Source organism: Coregonus clupeaformis, chromosome 19, assembly GCF_020615455.1.
Source record: "Coregonus clupeaformis isolate EN_2021a chromosome 19, ASM2061545v1, whole genome shotgun sequence".
In the NCBI taxonomy this organism is placed as follows: Eukaryota; Metazoa; Chordata; class Actinopteri; order Salmoniformes; family Salmonidae; genus Coregonus; species Coregonus clupeaformis.
The window spans coordinates 29,890,836-29,908,672 of NC_059210.1; the positions used below are offsets into that span (position 1 = coordinate 29,890,836).

Here is a 17,837-nt window from a genome sequence, read left to right on the forward strand (position 1 = left end):
CTGAATGGGCAACAAGGAGACTGATCCTCAGACAGCTCTGATGGAATTTGAGGCAGGCTATACTGGGATGGGAAGTATTAGCATCTCTGGTTTTGCTGGTATGGCATTACACTACCGAGATCATTTATATACAGCTATTCTGATATGTGAACCACTTTTATCAAAATGCAGCTCTGTAGAAAATCCCAACAGGTGCATTCACTCTTTTCATATATAACAATGACACTGTGTGGGACAGAGTTTCAAACACCAACGTACATGAGGAATGCGAGAGTTGTCCTTAGAAAACTGTTTGACCATGACTTACTTTAAGGTAAAATATTTTATTTGATCATTGATCAAGAATGTAGCCACTTTGGAAGACAGCTATTTTACCGAGAGGGTTTGTAAACCACTCACTCATGCTGACAGATCATGACAAGGCCATTCATCTTGTTTTAGCTGAAGAACAGTTTCATTAACAACGGCATATGAAATGAATCTTCAGTTGCCACAAATATGTTGATAGCCCACTTAAAAGTTTGTCAGACACTTTCAGGCCTCAAGTCGTTTATTACGAAGATTGGTCCACGTCCATAGCCATCTGTTGTGTAGATCCATCCAGGCACCCAGTTACATGGCTCAATGCCAAATGAATGGGAAAGATAGACACCATATCATTTCATCAATTCAGATGCTGCCTATCATTCCCATTTGGGATGGGGTCAGTATATAGATGACAGATGCGTGGGTCATCTTCGATATTAGAACATTACAACAATAAACAAGGGACCCAAGGCTTACGCTTTATAATTAATTTGAAGTTTGCCAATGCTACTCCTTTGACAGTTAAATCATGATGGTTATTAACAGAATGCCTCACCAGAGCTCATTATACAAAATATAAAAACAAACAAGACAACCAATTAAGCAACCCCATAATCGCCTGAACAAAAAGAGAAAGCAAGTCCTAAATAAGGATCCCAATACATCAATTCAATCCAGTTAACCTAATCTGACTTTAAAAGAACACAGGGAAGATGAGAGGCCAATCGGGGGACGATGCAGATTCAATAAATGCGAATAGCGGACAGACATTTCAATCAAACTCTGTTTGGTCAGTGGAATGAAAAGCTCCTTTGAAGAGTGGAGGCAAGATCCTGTGGAAAACGTAATTGACTGGGTTTGTAGGCTGCATATTTCAAAGTCAGACAAACAAACTGCCCATTAATCTTTTTCATCCAACAGCCCCAACTCAAAGGCAGAAGCACACATACAGTCTCAACATCTCAGGGGAGCATAGTCTTCCAGAGTTCAGGGCCTTGTGTACTGTGGCCCAATAGTCTGTGGTGGATGGGAAGGCAGCCTCACACTGTGGGGTTCTTGCCTGTTGGTGCCAGTTGTTGATGCTGAAGGGTAAGTTGCACGTTTGACTCTGGGTTTCCGTCGTTTGGGCTTGCTTTTGGATTTGGTGAGCTGCACCACAAAGAAGGACAGCACAACCATGGCTCCCAGGAAGGCAAACATGGGGATGGTCTGGCCCACTTCCTGGTTGTAGCGGCCTGGCATTATACCTGGGGAGAGGACATGGGTGTCAGGGGTCACTTAGTAACTCTGGAGGCAGAAAGCAGCACATAGTAGCATTATCAAAATGGACAATGAATAGACAGAAAAACAGATCTCTTAGATATTTAAACAGTTTGTGTGCATTTTACAAACGGACTCAGAATACAGTACATCTGAAACATGTGCTGTTGAGCGATTGAGTAGGTGATAATGCTACTCGGTATGTATTCTCACCTCCAGGGATGTCCCAGGCTCCACTCTCCCCAGGAGACAGAGGCCGGACCTGAGGTTTGTAGTTTCTGATGTTGGGCAGCACCACTTTGTCCATGTCAATAGATAGCAGCTTCTGGTGCTTCCATAGGTTACTGTGTAACAAATAAAGCCATGGATGCGCGTTACGACACTGTACTTATCAATATGGAGGAGATTAACAGTTAAGGAGAGTGTATTCAACATAATCTCCCCATATGTTTGATAGAAAATGAAAGGAAAGCCAGGAGATGGAAATTAACCAAAGGAATAACACTTCAGGGGGTAGGGACATTGTTACATGGCTTAGAGACTTGGCACACACCTGGGTGCCGTTTCGTTAAGTGGCTGTGGCTTGGACCATGACAGGTGAGGGCAGGCAGGGAGTGGGCGTGACTTTGGGTCTCCCAGGTGAGCCTCCAATACCTTTGAGTACCGATATAGATGATTACCTGTGGAGGAGAGGGATAGCAACTAAGTATGTAAAGCTGAAACACAAGTGCTGAGCTGGATATGTTTGAGGGCTTAGTGTTTGTCTTACCCTCCAGTCTCTCTGGCAGGGGGTGGTTGGTGCCAGTGGGAGGAGCCACCCTGCTCTTGGAGTGGGTAAGGCTAGAAGGTGTCATGCTGTAGGAGGTGTACTGCAGGAGAGCATCCAGTAGCCAGAAACAGTCTATGGGGGGAACACAACACAATGGTCAAAACCACACCAACTGATAATTTCAGATAAGTTCAAATCATACAAATTTCAATAACTGACAGTTTCTCAGATAATATGGTTTTAGAGGTCTGAAAATGCAGGCGGGGTCTCTACCTTTCTGCCTGTGACTGTCATCTATACAGTTTGAGTCTCCGTAAAGGGCTATCCGACCTCCCCCTTCAGACGGTGTTTGGTACATTCCCAGTATGGGAACACCATCCACAACCACAGTCTCCTGCTTCAAGACCTCCAGCCCTGAGGAAATAAGAAAGAAAGAAAGAAAGAAAGAAAGAAAGAAAGAAAGAAAGAAAGAAAGAAAGAAAGAAAGAAAGAGGGGGGATTGAATATGTGAGAGGGGGGGGGATTGAATATGTGAGGGGGGATTGAATATGTGAGGGGGGGAGTGAATATGTGAGAGAGATGAGAGAAAGGAGAGAGACACGAGAATATACAGCCACGGGAACATCTCCACGGTAACCGCTGTCAGGTGTATTGTGGAAGTGGGTGTTTGCACCTTGATCCTTTAGGGTCTTGGCAATCACAATCCCATCTTCTGGAAACTTTGCAATACTGCAGCCTGATGCATAGTACACTGAGGAGACAGACGAGTTTAAACATTACACTAAATAATATAACATGTATTAATCCATCTCACCTTGATTCATTTTCTAGATTTACACACAAATGAGTGACACAGCGAGTGAATGAGGGTGTGTGAGCGCGTGTGTGTTCTTACTGTCGTGGTCTGCCATGGTGAAGTCTCCCTCATAGAGCCCATCACTGAAGGCCATCCCCCATACAGAGATCAGATCATTTAGAGCTGGTACGTTGGCGCCCCCTGTGTCTGGCATCCACCATTGCCTGAGGAGAACATATTCAACCCATGAGAGGGGATACAAATGAAAGGCCACCTGTACAACATAGATGGGCTAGCTGACAACGTCACGAAAACGATGAGCACACGTCGATGGGGCAGTGTGTTGCTATGATTCTGGATGGTCTGATAGCTAGCAACAATGACAACAAGCTGCCTTGTGGGGAATCGTAGGTGGCTCATTTCAGCTCGTATCTTGTTATTGATACCATATCTTGTTTTGACTGATGTCATGTCTATGCTAATATGCCGGGCATCGGCACACATTTCAGCAAATAAACGCCTGTTTCAAATAAACGCTGGGTCTAAATTAATTGTTTATGAGGTTACCATAGACATAGCTCTGAAGCGCGAAATCGGGGGTATATGATAAGGCAGCCTAGTCTTTGCAAGTCAGATCTGCGATGGATTGCTTATTATAATGTTTATACTGGTCATACTAATCACAATAAACAGTGTGGTAGTCTTTTCAACATTTTACTAAGCAAAAACTTAGTGCATTAAGGAAATGGACACCTGGCTCAAATACTGTAGAAGCCTGTCTCTAAGCGCCTGTTGTGTTCAGTGATTGAAGCAAATGAACGCCCATTAATGTAAGTTTTACGGTAAGTATAAGATGTACTTTTATTAGTCCATACAAAACTGACATTTGTCTTCTGCTTTTTCATTACCCAACCCCTTTGATATACACACAAACAGGCTGGAGCAGAGGGCAATCGCAGTGCAGCACCCAATGAGCAGTTTAAGGGGATTAGTCCCTCGCAAGTAGGTGACACCTGAGATTGCCGGCTTACTTACGCCAGAATTTACACCCCATCAACACTGAGATTCGAACCGGCTGGCCCACTCCTCTAACCTCAAGGCTACAGCCGTCCCCTATTGACACAGGTTATGCTGAGGCTTGATGCCCTGTCTGTCCTTTGATGTTTGAATGAGGACTTTAGTTTATGAGAGAGATTCAGAGAAGCTACAAAGTGGGGTTATAATACCTACCTGGTGTTTTCATCGTAGAACTTTACTTTCCTCATGACAGAAGTGTTGTACCAGTCACTGAAGACAATGAGAGACAGTCCCTTATCAATGTCTCGCCGCAGCTTGGTTATCTCCTCTGGAAAGTACTCCTCTTCACTGTCCACCATCATCAATGTCCCTAAACACATACAGAAAATGTCAGACCGAGACACAGAAAAACAATAATCTCTGCTATGCATGCAGAGGCACTGGAACTACTGCTGTAAGCAATGACAGCATGAGAAGCCATTCATTCAGGTGCTGCTCCCCCATATCCCTCTCTAAAATATTTTAGATCACAATCAACTGACAAAGAGAGCAAAAATATTCTCACCATATTGACTAGCATCAAAGCAGGTGATGGGTGCACCCAGGACCTCCACAAAATAACCCGTACTCCTCAGATGCTGGTACATGTCCCTGAAATTGGTGTGAATGTGATCTCCATTCCTACAAATGATTCAGACAAAGCCAATATCAAGACACCAATCACAAAAAAAAGCTATGATTGTAAAGGGGAAAAAGGTCTGGCTTGCTCTTATGCAATGACCCCAAATAGCCAGTACACCTGAAACAGCCTAATATTATCTCTTAAAAATAAACAGTGATACTGAGGTAAATAGTTGCCCAAAGAACTCACCAGTCCAGTGGGTCATTCTTCATGCGCAGGTTATCTCGAGGGAAGTAGCCAGGCGGGTAGCGCAGGTTGTGGTACTGGTCCCACAGAACCCTCTTACTACGAGGAGGAGTGGGCACTATCTTCACCTTGACTGGCAGTTTAACCGTAGAGGTCATCTCCCCACCCACCTCAGACTGAGGAATTACACAACAATGAGGGTCAGAACATTGAACCATTGATGGTGGTCCTCTGTAGCTCAGCTGGTAGAGCACGGCACTTGTAGCGCCAGGGTAGTGGGTTCGATCCCCGGGACCACCCATACACAAAAATGTGGATAAAAGCGTCTGTTAAATGGCATATTATTGACCCAGGATACAGCAAGCTATTTTGCTAGCAGGTAGCTTGATAACGCTAACCCTAACAGTAGTATCTAAATATGATGCTCTCTGGTTAAAAATCTACATTAGAGGATGTCAGTGTGAGATTACAGAAATCACATAAAAAAAACAGTGAAAGGTGAGATACGGTAAATATGCTAAACATATCCTGGTTGTTACTCACATTATTCCCAGCAGGCGAGGACACGGTCACCATCACATGACCCTGGGCAATCCCCTCCCATGATGCAGCTTTCTTGGCGACAGAGATGGAGACTGCCAGGTATCCAGCCCAGGGCCAGAGGACTGGCGAATAGGAGACTGCCACATCAATGTGGTCACCATTCTGTGGTAGGTAAGGCTGCCAGATGGGCTGGACAGCACAAAAAAAGGAGAATGTCACCAAACGGGAGGATGATCCAACTAAAAGAACACAGCATGTCAGAACATGAGACCTAAAGCCTTCTATATAAAAGTACTTTGTCCAAAATCCTGCCAGTCACACCCATGCCATTGAGGATGGTGGCGTTGACGATGGTGGGCATGCCACCGTAGTAGATGGGCTGGGAGCAGTAGGGCCACATGTAGGGGCACTCAGTCAGGTCGATGTAGCTGGGACTGAGACTAAAGACAAACAGGATCAAATCAACATGAGATCAGGTTAGTTATGAAAGAGGACCACTGGACATTGCTAGAACCTTTTCAATAAGTAAAAAGAGTGAACATATAACAAAGTGAATACTATGTAAACAGAGTGTATGATGAGTGTGTGTAGAACCTGGCCTGGGGTTTGTAGCTGTTGAGGATCTGGTAGGCTCTGATGAGGTCCAGTTTTCCGTGGCCCTGTTCAAACATGTTGACTCCAGGGAGCCTCCGTGCTGAGGCGATCAGAGCCTGCTTCATACTGGCTGGGTTCACCAGCTCTCTGTTCAACACTGTGCTGTAGGAGGGACACAGCTGGATTAACAACTATTACATTAACTTTGCATTGTGTTTCAATGATCAATAAAGATGAGAAATAAAAAGCAAATGAGAGCTTCCATCTGACTCAACAGCTTGCTATGAGAAAAAGAGGGATGAGATTTTAGAAACAGAGACGGAGAGATGGAGATTTAGGTGCAATAAACCCATTTGTAAGAGACGTGAGAAGTCAATCGGTCTGGATCTTAAGAGATACAAACATAAGAAGTGGAGAGAAAAAGTGAAAGTGTGTCAGCTCCTTCCCTGGAGGGAAAGTAGATTGATTCTGTTAAATGTCTGTGTCCTTGTTGTTTTGAAGTGAAGGATAGCTATCAATTTCATTTATTCCAAATGGTCCACAACACACAGACAAACATTATTTCTGTTAAATTGTAACTGCATCTTGAACCTGAAGACAGTTGTTGCAATTTATCAGCTGATAACTATGTCACTAACACTGCAAATGAGGTGTTCATGGTCTCTTAAGAGAAATGCTGCTGAGTAAGATGTCTCCTTCAGATACTGATACTGTGCTTTAATGCTACTAGCCCTATACATTAGGCTGTAGCTAGCTAGTAGCATAATGTTTACAGACACAAGATGTATGACAACCCATTGAGATATGTTGCAATGGTAATTATTGAACCAAATAAATTGAGAGTAAACTGCTGGCAGACTATAGAAGTATGTTCACCATTAGCCATGTCTCAGCATTTCAGTAAAAAGTAGTCATGCCTCTGGTAGGGAATGCAGCAGCCACTCCTTGTAACACTATGTTCTAAAGTTATTCTGCTCACAGATAAAAAGCAGCAACGTATTTCTCACAAAGCAAAGTTTGACCATGAATAACATATATGTATGTGTGTGAGAGAGTGTGTGTGTTGTGGGGGAGAGCTAAGAGCATGTGGGAGGGAGGGGCCAGGGGAAGAGGGAGGTGTAGACAGCCAGGCAAGGAACAAGCAACTTTTTCATACACACAAACTATACTCATACACACAAACATAAATGAACCCGTAAAGGTACTGATTGTGAGAACTCACCTCACCAGTAGGGTCACAGCGCCTGCCACTACAGGTGATGCTACACTGGTTCCTGAGAGAGAGCGGCAGCCCTCCTTCATCCCTGAGCCCCTCACCCCAGAGCCATAGGTCACAACGTCAGGCTTCACTCTGCCATACCCCCCAGGCAGCTCCTAAAACAGCAGGCAGAGAGAATCGTGTTGAATAAAGAGTGAGTGAGAGAGGAGAACATGGAAAAAAACAGACAATGTTTTTTTATTTTTAAATATTAAAACATACAATCTACTAGCAGTGAAGCCGCTCAACATTACATTCAGTCATCTAACAAACTCCCATCCAGAGCGACCCACAGAAGCAACCAGGGTCAGCTCAAGGGCACGTCGACAGATCTCCCACAAGGTCAAAAACGGGGACCCGAACCAGCGACCTATCAGCCACTGGCCCAAGCTCCCAACCGCCCTCCAAGATCTCCCCACAGTTCAGAGACCAGGTCTCTCCAGATCTCCCAACAATGCTATTTCTAGGGTCAATTTTAGATTAATGTTATGCTTTTTCAGCCATTCCTGAACCTGAGACCCGAAACAGGCTACCTGAGGGCAATACCAAAACAAATGATCTATTGATTCTGTATCCTCACAACAAAATCTGCAGAGCTGTGATTATTGTATGCACCAAATATTCCACATTTTGTTGGTGGCAAGAATTCTGTACAATAATTTTAGCTGAAAAGCACAAAGTCTTGAATCTTCCGTAGTTTTATATATCAACTCATACACCCTGTACCATGGACTCGGTACATCAGAAATCTCTTCCCAACTATTTTGCAATCTGTATGGCACAGCTGTCAACATCCTGGTCTACAAATGAAACTGGTATATATGCAATCTTTATTCCTCTGCCAGTTGAGCCTTTATATTGGGCAGACAGACCAGTTCCCTACCTCCTCCCGCTGCCACCTGCCTCCTCCATTTTTGGGTAATGCTGTAATCAATTGGTTGTAATCTTGGATTGAGCAGACCTTCCCATACAATTCTGATAACTCCATGAAAGACATAACTCTACCATTCCAATTTACAATGTCGTTTAAAAACAAAATACCCTTTTAAAACATATTTTCCATAAATACAGGTATTTTATCAACCAGCACATTTGAGTTCAACCATAATATTTGTTCTATCTTTTCAGGGGGATGAAATTGAAATTGTAACCAGCTCTGCAATGCTTGTTTGAAAAAGAGAGATACTTTGAAAAAGGTTTCATTTTCAATTATCGAAAATGAGACATATCAATCTGCACAAAGGCAAAAAGGCCATTTTTAAACAATGGATGAGCTTTTATTAGTAATTTAAGGTTCAAGTAAAACTTTTGTATAAGTGAAGCTTTTAGAGAGGTTTAGTGCTTTTATATTTAATAATCTCAACCCACCCAGTTCATATTCATTATATAGATAGGCACGCTTTATCTTGAATGGTTTAGCATCCCAGACAAAGCTAAATATTTTTTGCTCATTTGATTAGAAAAATAATCATCAGGAGTAGGCAGCGCCATATAAGTAAGTGAGTAAACTGAGATTTGTTTGCATTCCTCATTTATATGTCCCACAAAAAACAGGCTTCATGGTCTGAACAAATTCAATTCCTCTATCTCAGTGTTTTCCTATGGCTGAGTGTGAGAGACGGGGGCTGTAGATCACAGGGTTAGATGTCTAGTCTGGGACTGATAACAGGTAGGCGGGGGAACAGAGTTCAGTTTAGTCTTACTGGGAAAGGTAAGAGTACACTGAGATAGACATTTGAGAGGTTATTCAGGGTTATGCTGTGAGTGAGACGCACCCATGTAGTCATCCCGCGCGAGGAGAACCTGGCAATGTTGTCCTCAAAATCGATCCCACCGACACCAATCACATCCATCTGATCCGCTGGATTGTTCAGGGTGCTAGGATACATATGGAATTGTAATTATTATTTTACATATATTTTTATCTTGGTTTCTTGTAACAATCAATGCTACGCCCTTTTGACCACCACACCTCCTCTCGGTGTCAGAACACACCCATATAGTGGTCCATCGTTCCCAATGGCAGAGACCATGATCACTCTGTTAGCAGTCAGCTCCCAAACCTGGCACACACAAACACACATTTTCATCAAAAGAAACTCAGAATGGGATAAACTTAAAAAAAGTAAATGAGTTTAAATGCTTTTGGGATTCTTTATTATTCACCTTGTCAACAAATGGGTGGTCCATGAAGTCTGGACCGCCGATGCTGAGGTTTAAGACATCAATCTTCTTCAGAATGGCATAGTTAAAGGCATCCAGGAACCAAGAGGTATATGAGACCTGATTGTTGGTGAAAACTCTGAAGATGTGAAGCTCAGAGTCTGGGGCAAAGCCCTGGCACTCTCGCATGCTGGCAATGACCCCTGCCACAAAGGTACCATGTCCCAGCCCTGGAGAGAGAAGGAAGAGACCGAACTTAGTGTCAATGGCCACAGCACAGAATCAGATCACATCACTAAAGCACAAGGAGAGAAGAGGGTTCACTTAGTAACCCATGATCTTACCATCATCAAGTGTCTTTTCATTGGTCCAGTTGGTTCTCTCCTTCACGTTTTTAAAATGTGGATGTTTCTCGATGAGTCCTGTGTCAAAAACAGCCACCTTCACTCCGGAACCTACACACAGAGAATACAGACAGTTAGAATCAACCAGCAAATAAATGTACTCAAAAACTACAACTGCAAGAAGTATGTACACAAGACACGTTAATGTAAACAACCACAAACTTGTTAGCCAAACAAACACACAGTACCCCCTGCTGTATGTCTGTCCTCACCAGTGTGTCCCATCTGCCAGAGGACATCAGCCTGCAGGATCTGGGCCACGTGTCGGGGGATGGCTCTCAATAGCCTCCGGCTGGAGTGGCGGCCCGTGGCGTGCCAGAAGCCCGAGGCCAGAGACAGGCTAGTCCGGCACAGTGGCCGGGACGACTGCCATTTCTGGGTCCAGCGGGTGTCGTTGTTGCAGGGTGCCCCGGGGTCCGGCGCTGACGGGCAGAGATGACAAGAGAGGAAAACATCAAGAACAATCATCGCTGAAAAAGCCCAGGAGTGAAAAACAAACATTCAGTCATACATTGTTAGTGTGTGTACAATATTGAGAGAAATCGACAGCTCCCCAATGTGATATGAAATATCTCTTTATTCTGTGTACAGTGAAGTAATCTCTTTTGTTCTCATTTCAAATCAAGAAGCAACAGAATACCACAAATGCTGCTTTCTGACTTCATCTGGATGTTAACTAGCTACTGAATGTAGTTCATCATGCAGAATACATGAGCTCGTTGAACTTGATTGGGTTCCAAATGAAACAGCACCACTACAATAATCAGCGACAATATATAGGAGATGGTGGTGGGCGGTTAACAAGCACCACTGATCTAATCATGTGAAATGGCCCTATTGCAGTAACAGTTAGTCTTCAGCGACACTGACAGAGCTGCTGATGTCTCCACTATGAAGTGTAATTATATTACAATCTGTATTCTCCTAGTCACTCCAACAGTGATGATGATACCACCGCTGCCTACTCATAATTATTACCACCTCTAAATGGATCCAAGAGGTCAATCGGTGGAGATAATTCTAGCCTTATTAATGTCAATGGAATAAAACATCCTTGGAAACTATGAAATGGTTCATCAACTCGGAGGAGAGCGCTGTGATTTTGAATGCACTCCCCTTCCATCAAGTTCATTTTCAATGTCCCCTTTCAATTAAATAATGTTTAAAGTGGTACTGGTGTTGGTTTGCAGTGCAGCACGGTCATTGTAGTGGTGAGTGATTCCTGCAATACAGATGCAGACTAGGTGGTGGGAGGAGGACGACTATTTAGGGCGCAGTGGTCCTGAGTGGTGCAGTGGTCTAAGGCACTGCATCGCAGTGCTAACTGTGCCACTAGAGATCCTGGTTCGAATCCAGGCTCTGTCGCAGCCGGCCGCGACCGGGAGACTCATGGGCGGCGCACAATTGGCCCAGCGTCGTCCAGGGTAGGGGAGGGAATGGCCGGCAGGGATGTAGCTCAGTTGATAGAGCATGGCGTTTGCAACGCCAGGGTTGTGGGTTCGATTCCCACGGGGGGCCAGTATAAAAATAATATGTATTCACTAACTGTAAGTCGCTCTGGATAAAAGCGTCTGCTAAATGACTAAAATGTAAATGTAAAATGGCTCTGGGATGGAGGGGGCTCCAATGTGCCCAGACACAGCACTCATTCATACTGACCCAGGTCCTGAGAGGAGTTTCTACCAACCCCCAGGCACAAACAGTGCTCTCCTGGAGCTGCCCCACTGCTGGTTAGGATGTAGGTGCTGCATGATATATGATCCCTGCTAAACGTCGATCAAACACAGAAAAACATGACCAGAGGGCAGCTATATGACTTGACACACACACACACACACACACGTATAGCGCCTTGCAAAAGTATTCATCCCCATTGGCATTTTTCCTATTTTGCTGCATTACAACCTGTAATTTAAATGGATTTTTATTTGGATTTCATGTAATGGACATACACAAAATAGTCCAAATTGGTGAAGTGAAATGAAAAAAATTACTTGTTTCAAAAAATTTGATCTGGTACAACCAATTACCTTCAGAAGTCACATGATTAGTTAGAATTAAAATGTATGCACTCACTAACTGTAAGTCGCTCTGGATAAGAGCGTCTGCTAAAATGACTAAAATGTAAAATGTAAAAAATAAAGTCCACCTGTGTGCAATCTAAGTGTCACATGATCTGTCATATGATCTCAGTATATATACACCTGTTCTGAAAGGCCCCAGAGTCTGCAACACCACTAAGCAAGCGGCACCATGAAGACCAAGGAGCTCTCCAAACAGGTCAGGGACAAAGTTGTGGAGAAGTACAGATCAGGGTTGGGTTATAAAAAAATATCCGACACGTTGAACATCCCACGGAGCACCATTTAAATCCATTATAAAAAAATGGAAATAATATGGCATCACAACAAACCTACCAAGAGAGGGCCACCCACCAAAACTCACAGACCAGGCAAGGAGGGCATTAATCAGAGAGGCAACAAAGAGACCAAAGATAACCCTGAAGGAGCTGCAAAGCTCCACAGCGGAGATTGGAGTATCTGTCCATTGGACCACTTTAAGCCGTACACTCCACAGAGCTGGGCTTTACGGAAGAGTGGCCAGAAAAAAGCCAGTGCTTAAAGACAAAAATAAGCAAACACATTTGGTGTTCGCCAAAAGGCATGTGGGAGACTCCCCAAATGTATGGAAGAAGGTACTCTGGTCAGATGAGACTAAAATTTGGCCATCAAGGAAAACGCTATGTCTGGCGCAAACCCAACACCTCTCATCACCCCGAGAACACCATTCCCACAGTGAAGCATGGTGGTGGCAGCATCATGCTGTGGGGATGTTTTTCATCAGCAAGGACTGGGAAACTGGTCAGAATTTATGATGGATGGCGCTAAATACAGGGAAATTCTTGAGGGAAACCTGTTTCAGTCTTCCAGAGATTTGAGACTGGGACGGAGGTTCACCTTCCAGCAGGAGAATGACCCTAAGCATACTGCTTAGGCAACACTTGAGTGGTTTAAGGGGAAACATTTAAATGTCTTGGAATGGCCTAGTCAAAGCCCAGACCTCAATTCAATTGAGAATCTGTGGTATGACTTAAAGATTGCTGTACACCAGCAGACCCCATCCAACTTGAAGGAGCTGGAGCAGTTTTGCCTTGAAGAATGGGAAAAAAATCCCAGTGGCTGGATGTGCCAAGCTTATAGAGATACCCCAAGAGACTTGCAGATACCCCAAGAGACCTCTATACCAGGCGGTGTCAGAGGAAGGCCCTCAAAATTGTCAAAGACTCCAGCCACCCTAGTCATAGACTGTTCTCTCTGCTACCGCACGGCAAGCGGTACCGGAGTGCCAAGTCTAGGTCCAAAAGACTTCTCAACAGCTTCTACCCCCAAGCCATAAGACTCCTGAACAGCTAATCATGGCTACCGGACTATTTGCACTGCCCCCCACCCCCATCCTTTTTACGCTGCTGCTACTCTGTTAAGTATTTATGCATAGTCACTTTAACTCTACCCACATGTACATATTACCTCAACTACCTCAACTAGCCGGTGCCCCCCAGACATTGACTCTGCAACAGTACCCCCTGTATATATAGCCTCCCTACTGTCACTTTATTTTACTGTATATATAGCCTCCTTACTGTCACTTTATTTTACTTCTGCTCTTTTTTTCTCAACACTTTTTGTTGTTGTTGTTTTATTCTTACTTTTTTGTTTAAAATAAATGCACTGTTGGTTAAGGGCTGTAGGTAAGCATTTCACTGCAATGTCTGCACCTGTTGTATTCGGCGCATGTGACCAATAAAATTTGATTTGATTTGATTTGATTTGTAATTGCTTTAAAAGGTGGCTCTACAAAGTATTGACTTTGGGGGGGGTGAATAGTTATGCACGCTCAAGTTTTCTGTTTTTTAGTCTTATTTCTTGTTTGTTTCACAATAAAAAATATTTTGGTCATCTTCAAAGTGGTAGGCATGTTGTGTAAATCAAATGATACAACCAAAAATCCATTTTAATTCCAGGTTGTAAGGCAACAAAATAGGAAAAAATGCCAAGGGGGTGAATACTCATAAGCCACTGTATGTGGGATATGGGGACTGTCTATATGACAAAGCATAAAGTATGTGGATCAGTTAAAACAAGAAAAGCAGGGCTGAGCGGAGATGGAGACTCACAGTCAGGTGTATACTTGAGTGTGCGGAACACCTTGCGCTGGGGAGTGACCCTCTTGATGTAGGGGTGGTCCTCCAGGGTGAGCAGGCTGCTGCGAGAGGCCTGGCGGATCTGCACCACTTCAAAGTCACTGGGGAAGTCACTGGCTGGGTTCTCCCGGAGCACGATGTGCCAGTCCAGGGCCTCGGCGGTCCGCAGAGCACTGCTGATGAAGAGACTGCGTGCCTTGGCTGTAAAGTAGCCATTAAACACCACTATGTACTCTGGAGAAAGAGAGAACAGGGTAATCATGTAAACATCTCAAGGCAGTTGTGGCTTCAGCTGTGGGACATTCCAATGTCAACAGATTTATAGGTGGCATTGCCATTTGGGGAGAGCGATATAGGTAAAACTCATTACTCCATTGGTTTTAGATGTCCTTAAAGCTCAAGGGTTTGCCATTACAGTCACTGTAATATTCTCTTGTTTCTAGAAGAAAACTGGTACAGTGATACCCTTCAAGTCTGCACTGATACCCTGCAAGTCTGCATTGTACTAGCAGTTCCTCTGCTGTCACAACAGTGAAATAAAAGCCCATAAAAACAGCAATCATGACAAAGAGGAGGCCTGGAATCAAATCATACTGAATAACTTTCCAGTTAGCTACATTGTGCCATCGTCGGTGTACAATTGCACAGACCCTGGCGTGGCAAGTGGATGTAGCTTAACTTTCAGAATTTAGTATGAATGTGTTGGCAGAGACAGTAAAACTACAAGCCAATTCTTTATTGACTCTGCACAAGGCCCTTCACATGATCTGACCGGTAGCCCGAAACTCTATCAGTGATGATCCGCCTGCTTCACAATGCACTGCCTCACTGAGTCAGTAGGAATTCATTGAAAAATAAGGCTGTGGAATAAAGGTCACTAATAAGGGGGACTATAAATACCATGTTATACTTCTGCCATGGTGTTTCGACAGCAGGGGCTGCACAGACACTGTATCCCAGACAGACTACTCTGACTCGAGTCCTGGACCTTAAGAGGAAGGAGGGGTATGTGCGCTCTGGGATAACAGCCAATGAATACTCCATCTAACAATGAAGGATCCAACACAGTTTGGCTAAAGCCCTAAAAACTCAACTCTGGCTCGTGTCCAGACTCTGACCCGGTCATGCAGCTTTAGTATTCTGAACGGTAGAGTTCTGATCATGGAATTCAAACGTCTCATGCGTCTACACCCTATATAAATGTGTCTACCGTGTCCAGATTTCCCTTTTCCGGCGCTATATTCAAAGGCCAGAGCATTCTACAAACGGTGGAAAAGGCAAAATAGGATAATGCCACAACAACTGAGTGATAGTAGCTAACTACTGTACTAACTTTAGCCAACTAACCTCTCAGCTAGCCAGCAAGCAAGCAACGCTTCTGAAAGGGATTGCAAACAGGTTAGCTATAACTCTAGTCAAACAAATGTTTTTTCTAAATATTAGCTAGAATGCTAGCATTTATGAGGCCAGCAAACAAGTTTCTCACATGCTGTGGGAGGAGTGCTGATGATGTCGCCCACTGTATGAGTTGAGTAGCCTGATTGCGTCAGACTGAGGAGAAATCCACACGAAGGCATCCCTGACCACCTTCTGAAGTGGTCAAGCCAGACCACCTTCTGAAGTGTCAGCCAGATCTGTACACAATCAGACCACCCGTCTTTTTCAATGCGATCTTCGTTTCGAGTGAGCAGAAGTTGCATGTAAGTGTCTAAGTTTAGATACCCACCTCCGGACCTCGAGCCAGTTCCACTTGCTTTTCATCATTGTTCCCAAATCTAGGTCGATTGATTTAGTGGATGCAATTAATTATCAGGTAGACAGAAAAATCCAGAAGGCTCGCGACCTCGTATGTTAATAGTTGAATACCCCTTGGCTGAAGCCTGCTAAGCCATGGCGAACCCCAGCCAGGTAGAGTAGAAGTAGAGCAGCTTGACAGTGACTGTCACCATGCCACGCCTGAAGGTTGTGTTATCGGTATATGGTCACATGAGTGACAATTCATTGAAAAAACACTTTAAAAAACAAAGATAACTTGACTTACATGTCATAAATGGCAATCACCATAAAGAGAATATGGCCTGAATATCTCCCAAACATCCCTTTTGGCTTTTTGGACCCAAATAATGAAATGTTAGGAAATGGATAGGTATGGACCTTGTATGTCAGTCATGATTTTACGGAGAAGTTCCCATAGAGGAGTAGCCAAGAGGCAGCCTTCCTGCCATTGGTGTTCACTAGTCTGTAAAACTACTAGTAACATAGCTTACCATGTTCATTACTTCTGGTGGAAAACTCCAGTTCTACAGTGAGACTTGAGCAGTTGGAACTGTGGGTCTCATCAGGTTGGGAGAGTAGGTGGAGGAGGACTTCCAGCCCCATCCCCCTCCCCTCTGTCCCCACTAGAAAGAACCTGCACATGCAGCAGGACCACTACTATGGAGAGCCATATAGGCACCAGGGTCATAGTCCAAGCTGTGTCCTTTTCTGGCTCACTACCATCAGAAATAGCTTTATCCCTCCAAGCCCAGAGCAGGCGTCCTAGCAGCCAGGGGGAATTGTTTAAACATCAGACAAGACAAAATAGGCTGTTAACGGCAATCATCAACAGAGCAGTTCATGTCCATGCTCTCACAGATGCCCTCATTGCACATGGCCTGAGCTTCTTTCATTTCTTTCTCGCGTTTCCTCTCCATCTTTAAAGTCCAGTGTGTTGCATCGTCCTTCAGCCAGGCACTATCGGATCCATTTTACAGAGGAGAGTCCACAGAGGGCAGATGAGGATGGTGGTTGTGTAGCCTAGAGAGTTCCACTGCAGATCTTTTCCTCAAATACCTGAAAAGAAATGGAACACATTGTCATATTAATGGGACATAATAAAATCTAATGCACACATATGCTTCCAGCAACACATGCTTTGTTCTCCAATCAAATCAATCTATACTGAACTAAAAATATAAAACGCAACATGTAAAGTGTTGATCCCATGTTTCATGAGCTGAAATAAAAACATCCCAGAAATTGTCCACTACAAAAAGCTGTCAGGGTGTTACGAAATTGGTGTGGTGTGGAATCAGGCGCAGGACGCAGAGTTAAGTCCAACAAAGACTTCTACTAGAGCACACAAAAATACAATCCAAATAGCCCGGAGGCGAGAAAAGCGCTACACAGGCGTAAACAAACGAGCGCACAAACCATGTGCGAAAATCTTCTCTAAAAAATAAACAAGGAGGAAGCTACAAATAGCGCACCAAAACGGGTAGCTGAACAAATACTTTCCGACAACGAACAATTACCCACACACAACACCCTAGAATTCACAACAAGGAACTAAATAGGGTGTAATGAGACATAACACAAAAACAGGTGGCGACAAACAGACAAACCAATCAAACATGAAACATAGAACGGGTGGCAGCTAGTACTCCGGAGACGACACGCGAAACCTGCCCAACAAGGAGGAGGGGCCGCCGGTCGAAACCGAGCGTGACAGTACCCCCTTGACGCGCGGCTCCAGCCGTGCGCGCCCGGCTTCGGGACGACTACAGGAGGACGCGGGAGCAGGGCTGCGTAGGATGAAACGATGGAATTCGGTCAGAAGGGACGGGTCCAGAATGTCCCTCCGGCACTCCAGCACCGTTCGCTCTCGGGGGCAAACCCT

At 44.3% G+C, this 17,837-nt stretch overlaps 1 protein-coding gene across 1 annotated transcript; it reads right to left on the reverse strand.

Moving 5' to 3' along the window:
• Nucleotides 1–303: 303 nt before the first annotated feature.
• LOC121531878 (membrane-bound transcription factor site-1 protease) lies at nucleotides 304–16,872 on the reverse strand. Its single transcript, XM_045205204.1, has 21 exons — nucleotides 16,773–16,872; nucleotides 14,153–14,413; nucleotides 10,191–10,400; nucleotides 9,919–10,029; nucleotides 9,578–9,804; nucleotides 9,407–9,474; nucleotides 9,187–9,289; nucleotides 7,376–7,527; nucleotides 6,154–6,315; nucleotides 5,855–5,999; nucleotides 5,560–5,748; nucleotides 5,020–5,192; nucleotides 4,714–4,829; nucleotides 4,362–4,518; nucleotides 3,231–3,355; nucleotides 3,009–3,086; nucleotides 2,609–2,749; nucleotides 2,336–2,467; nucleotides 2,120–2,246; nucleotides 1,780–1,910; nucleotides 304–1,553 (listed from the first exon to the last, which is right to left on the reverse strand). Exons 1-21 carry the CDS (start codon nucleotides 16,870–16,872, stop codon nucleotides 1,294–1,296), a joined length of 3,168 nt encoding a protein of 1,055 aa, XP_045061139.1. The 3' UTR covers nucleotides 304–1,293.
• Between the last annotated feature and the right edge of the window lie 965 nt (nucleotides 16,873–17,837).

Bases quoted from the DNA above. Each gene is read 5' to 3' on its own strand.
- LOC121531878 (XM_045205204.1), bottom strand. From the start codon at position 16,872: ATGGAGAGGAAACGCGAGAAAGAAATGAAAGAAGCTCAGGCCATGTGC. The intron at 7,528-9,186 runs GTGCGTCTCACT...CTGCTGTTTTAG, and splicing joins CGCGCGGGATGACTACATGG to GAGCTGCCTGGGGGGTATGG. The intron at 4,519-4,713 runs GTGAGAATATTT...GTATGTGTTTAG, and splicing joins CTTTGATGCTAGTCAATATG to GGACATTGATGATGGTGGAC.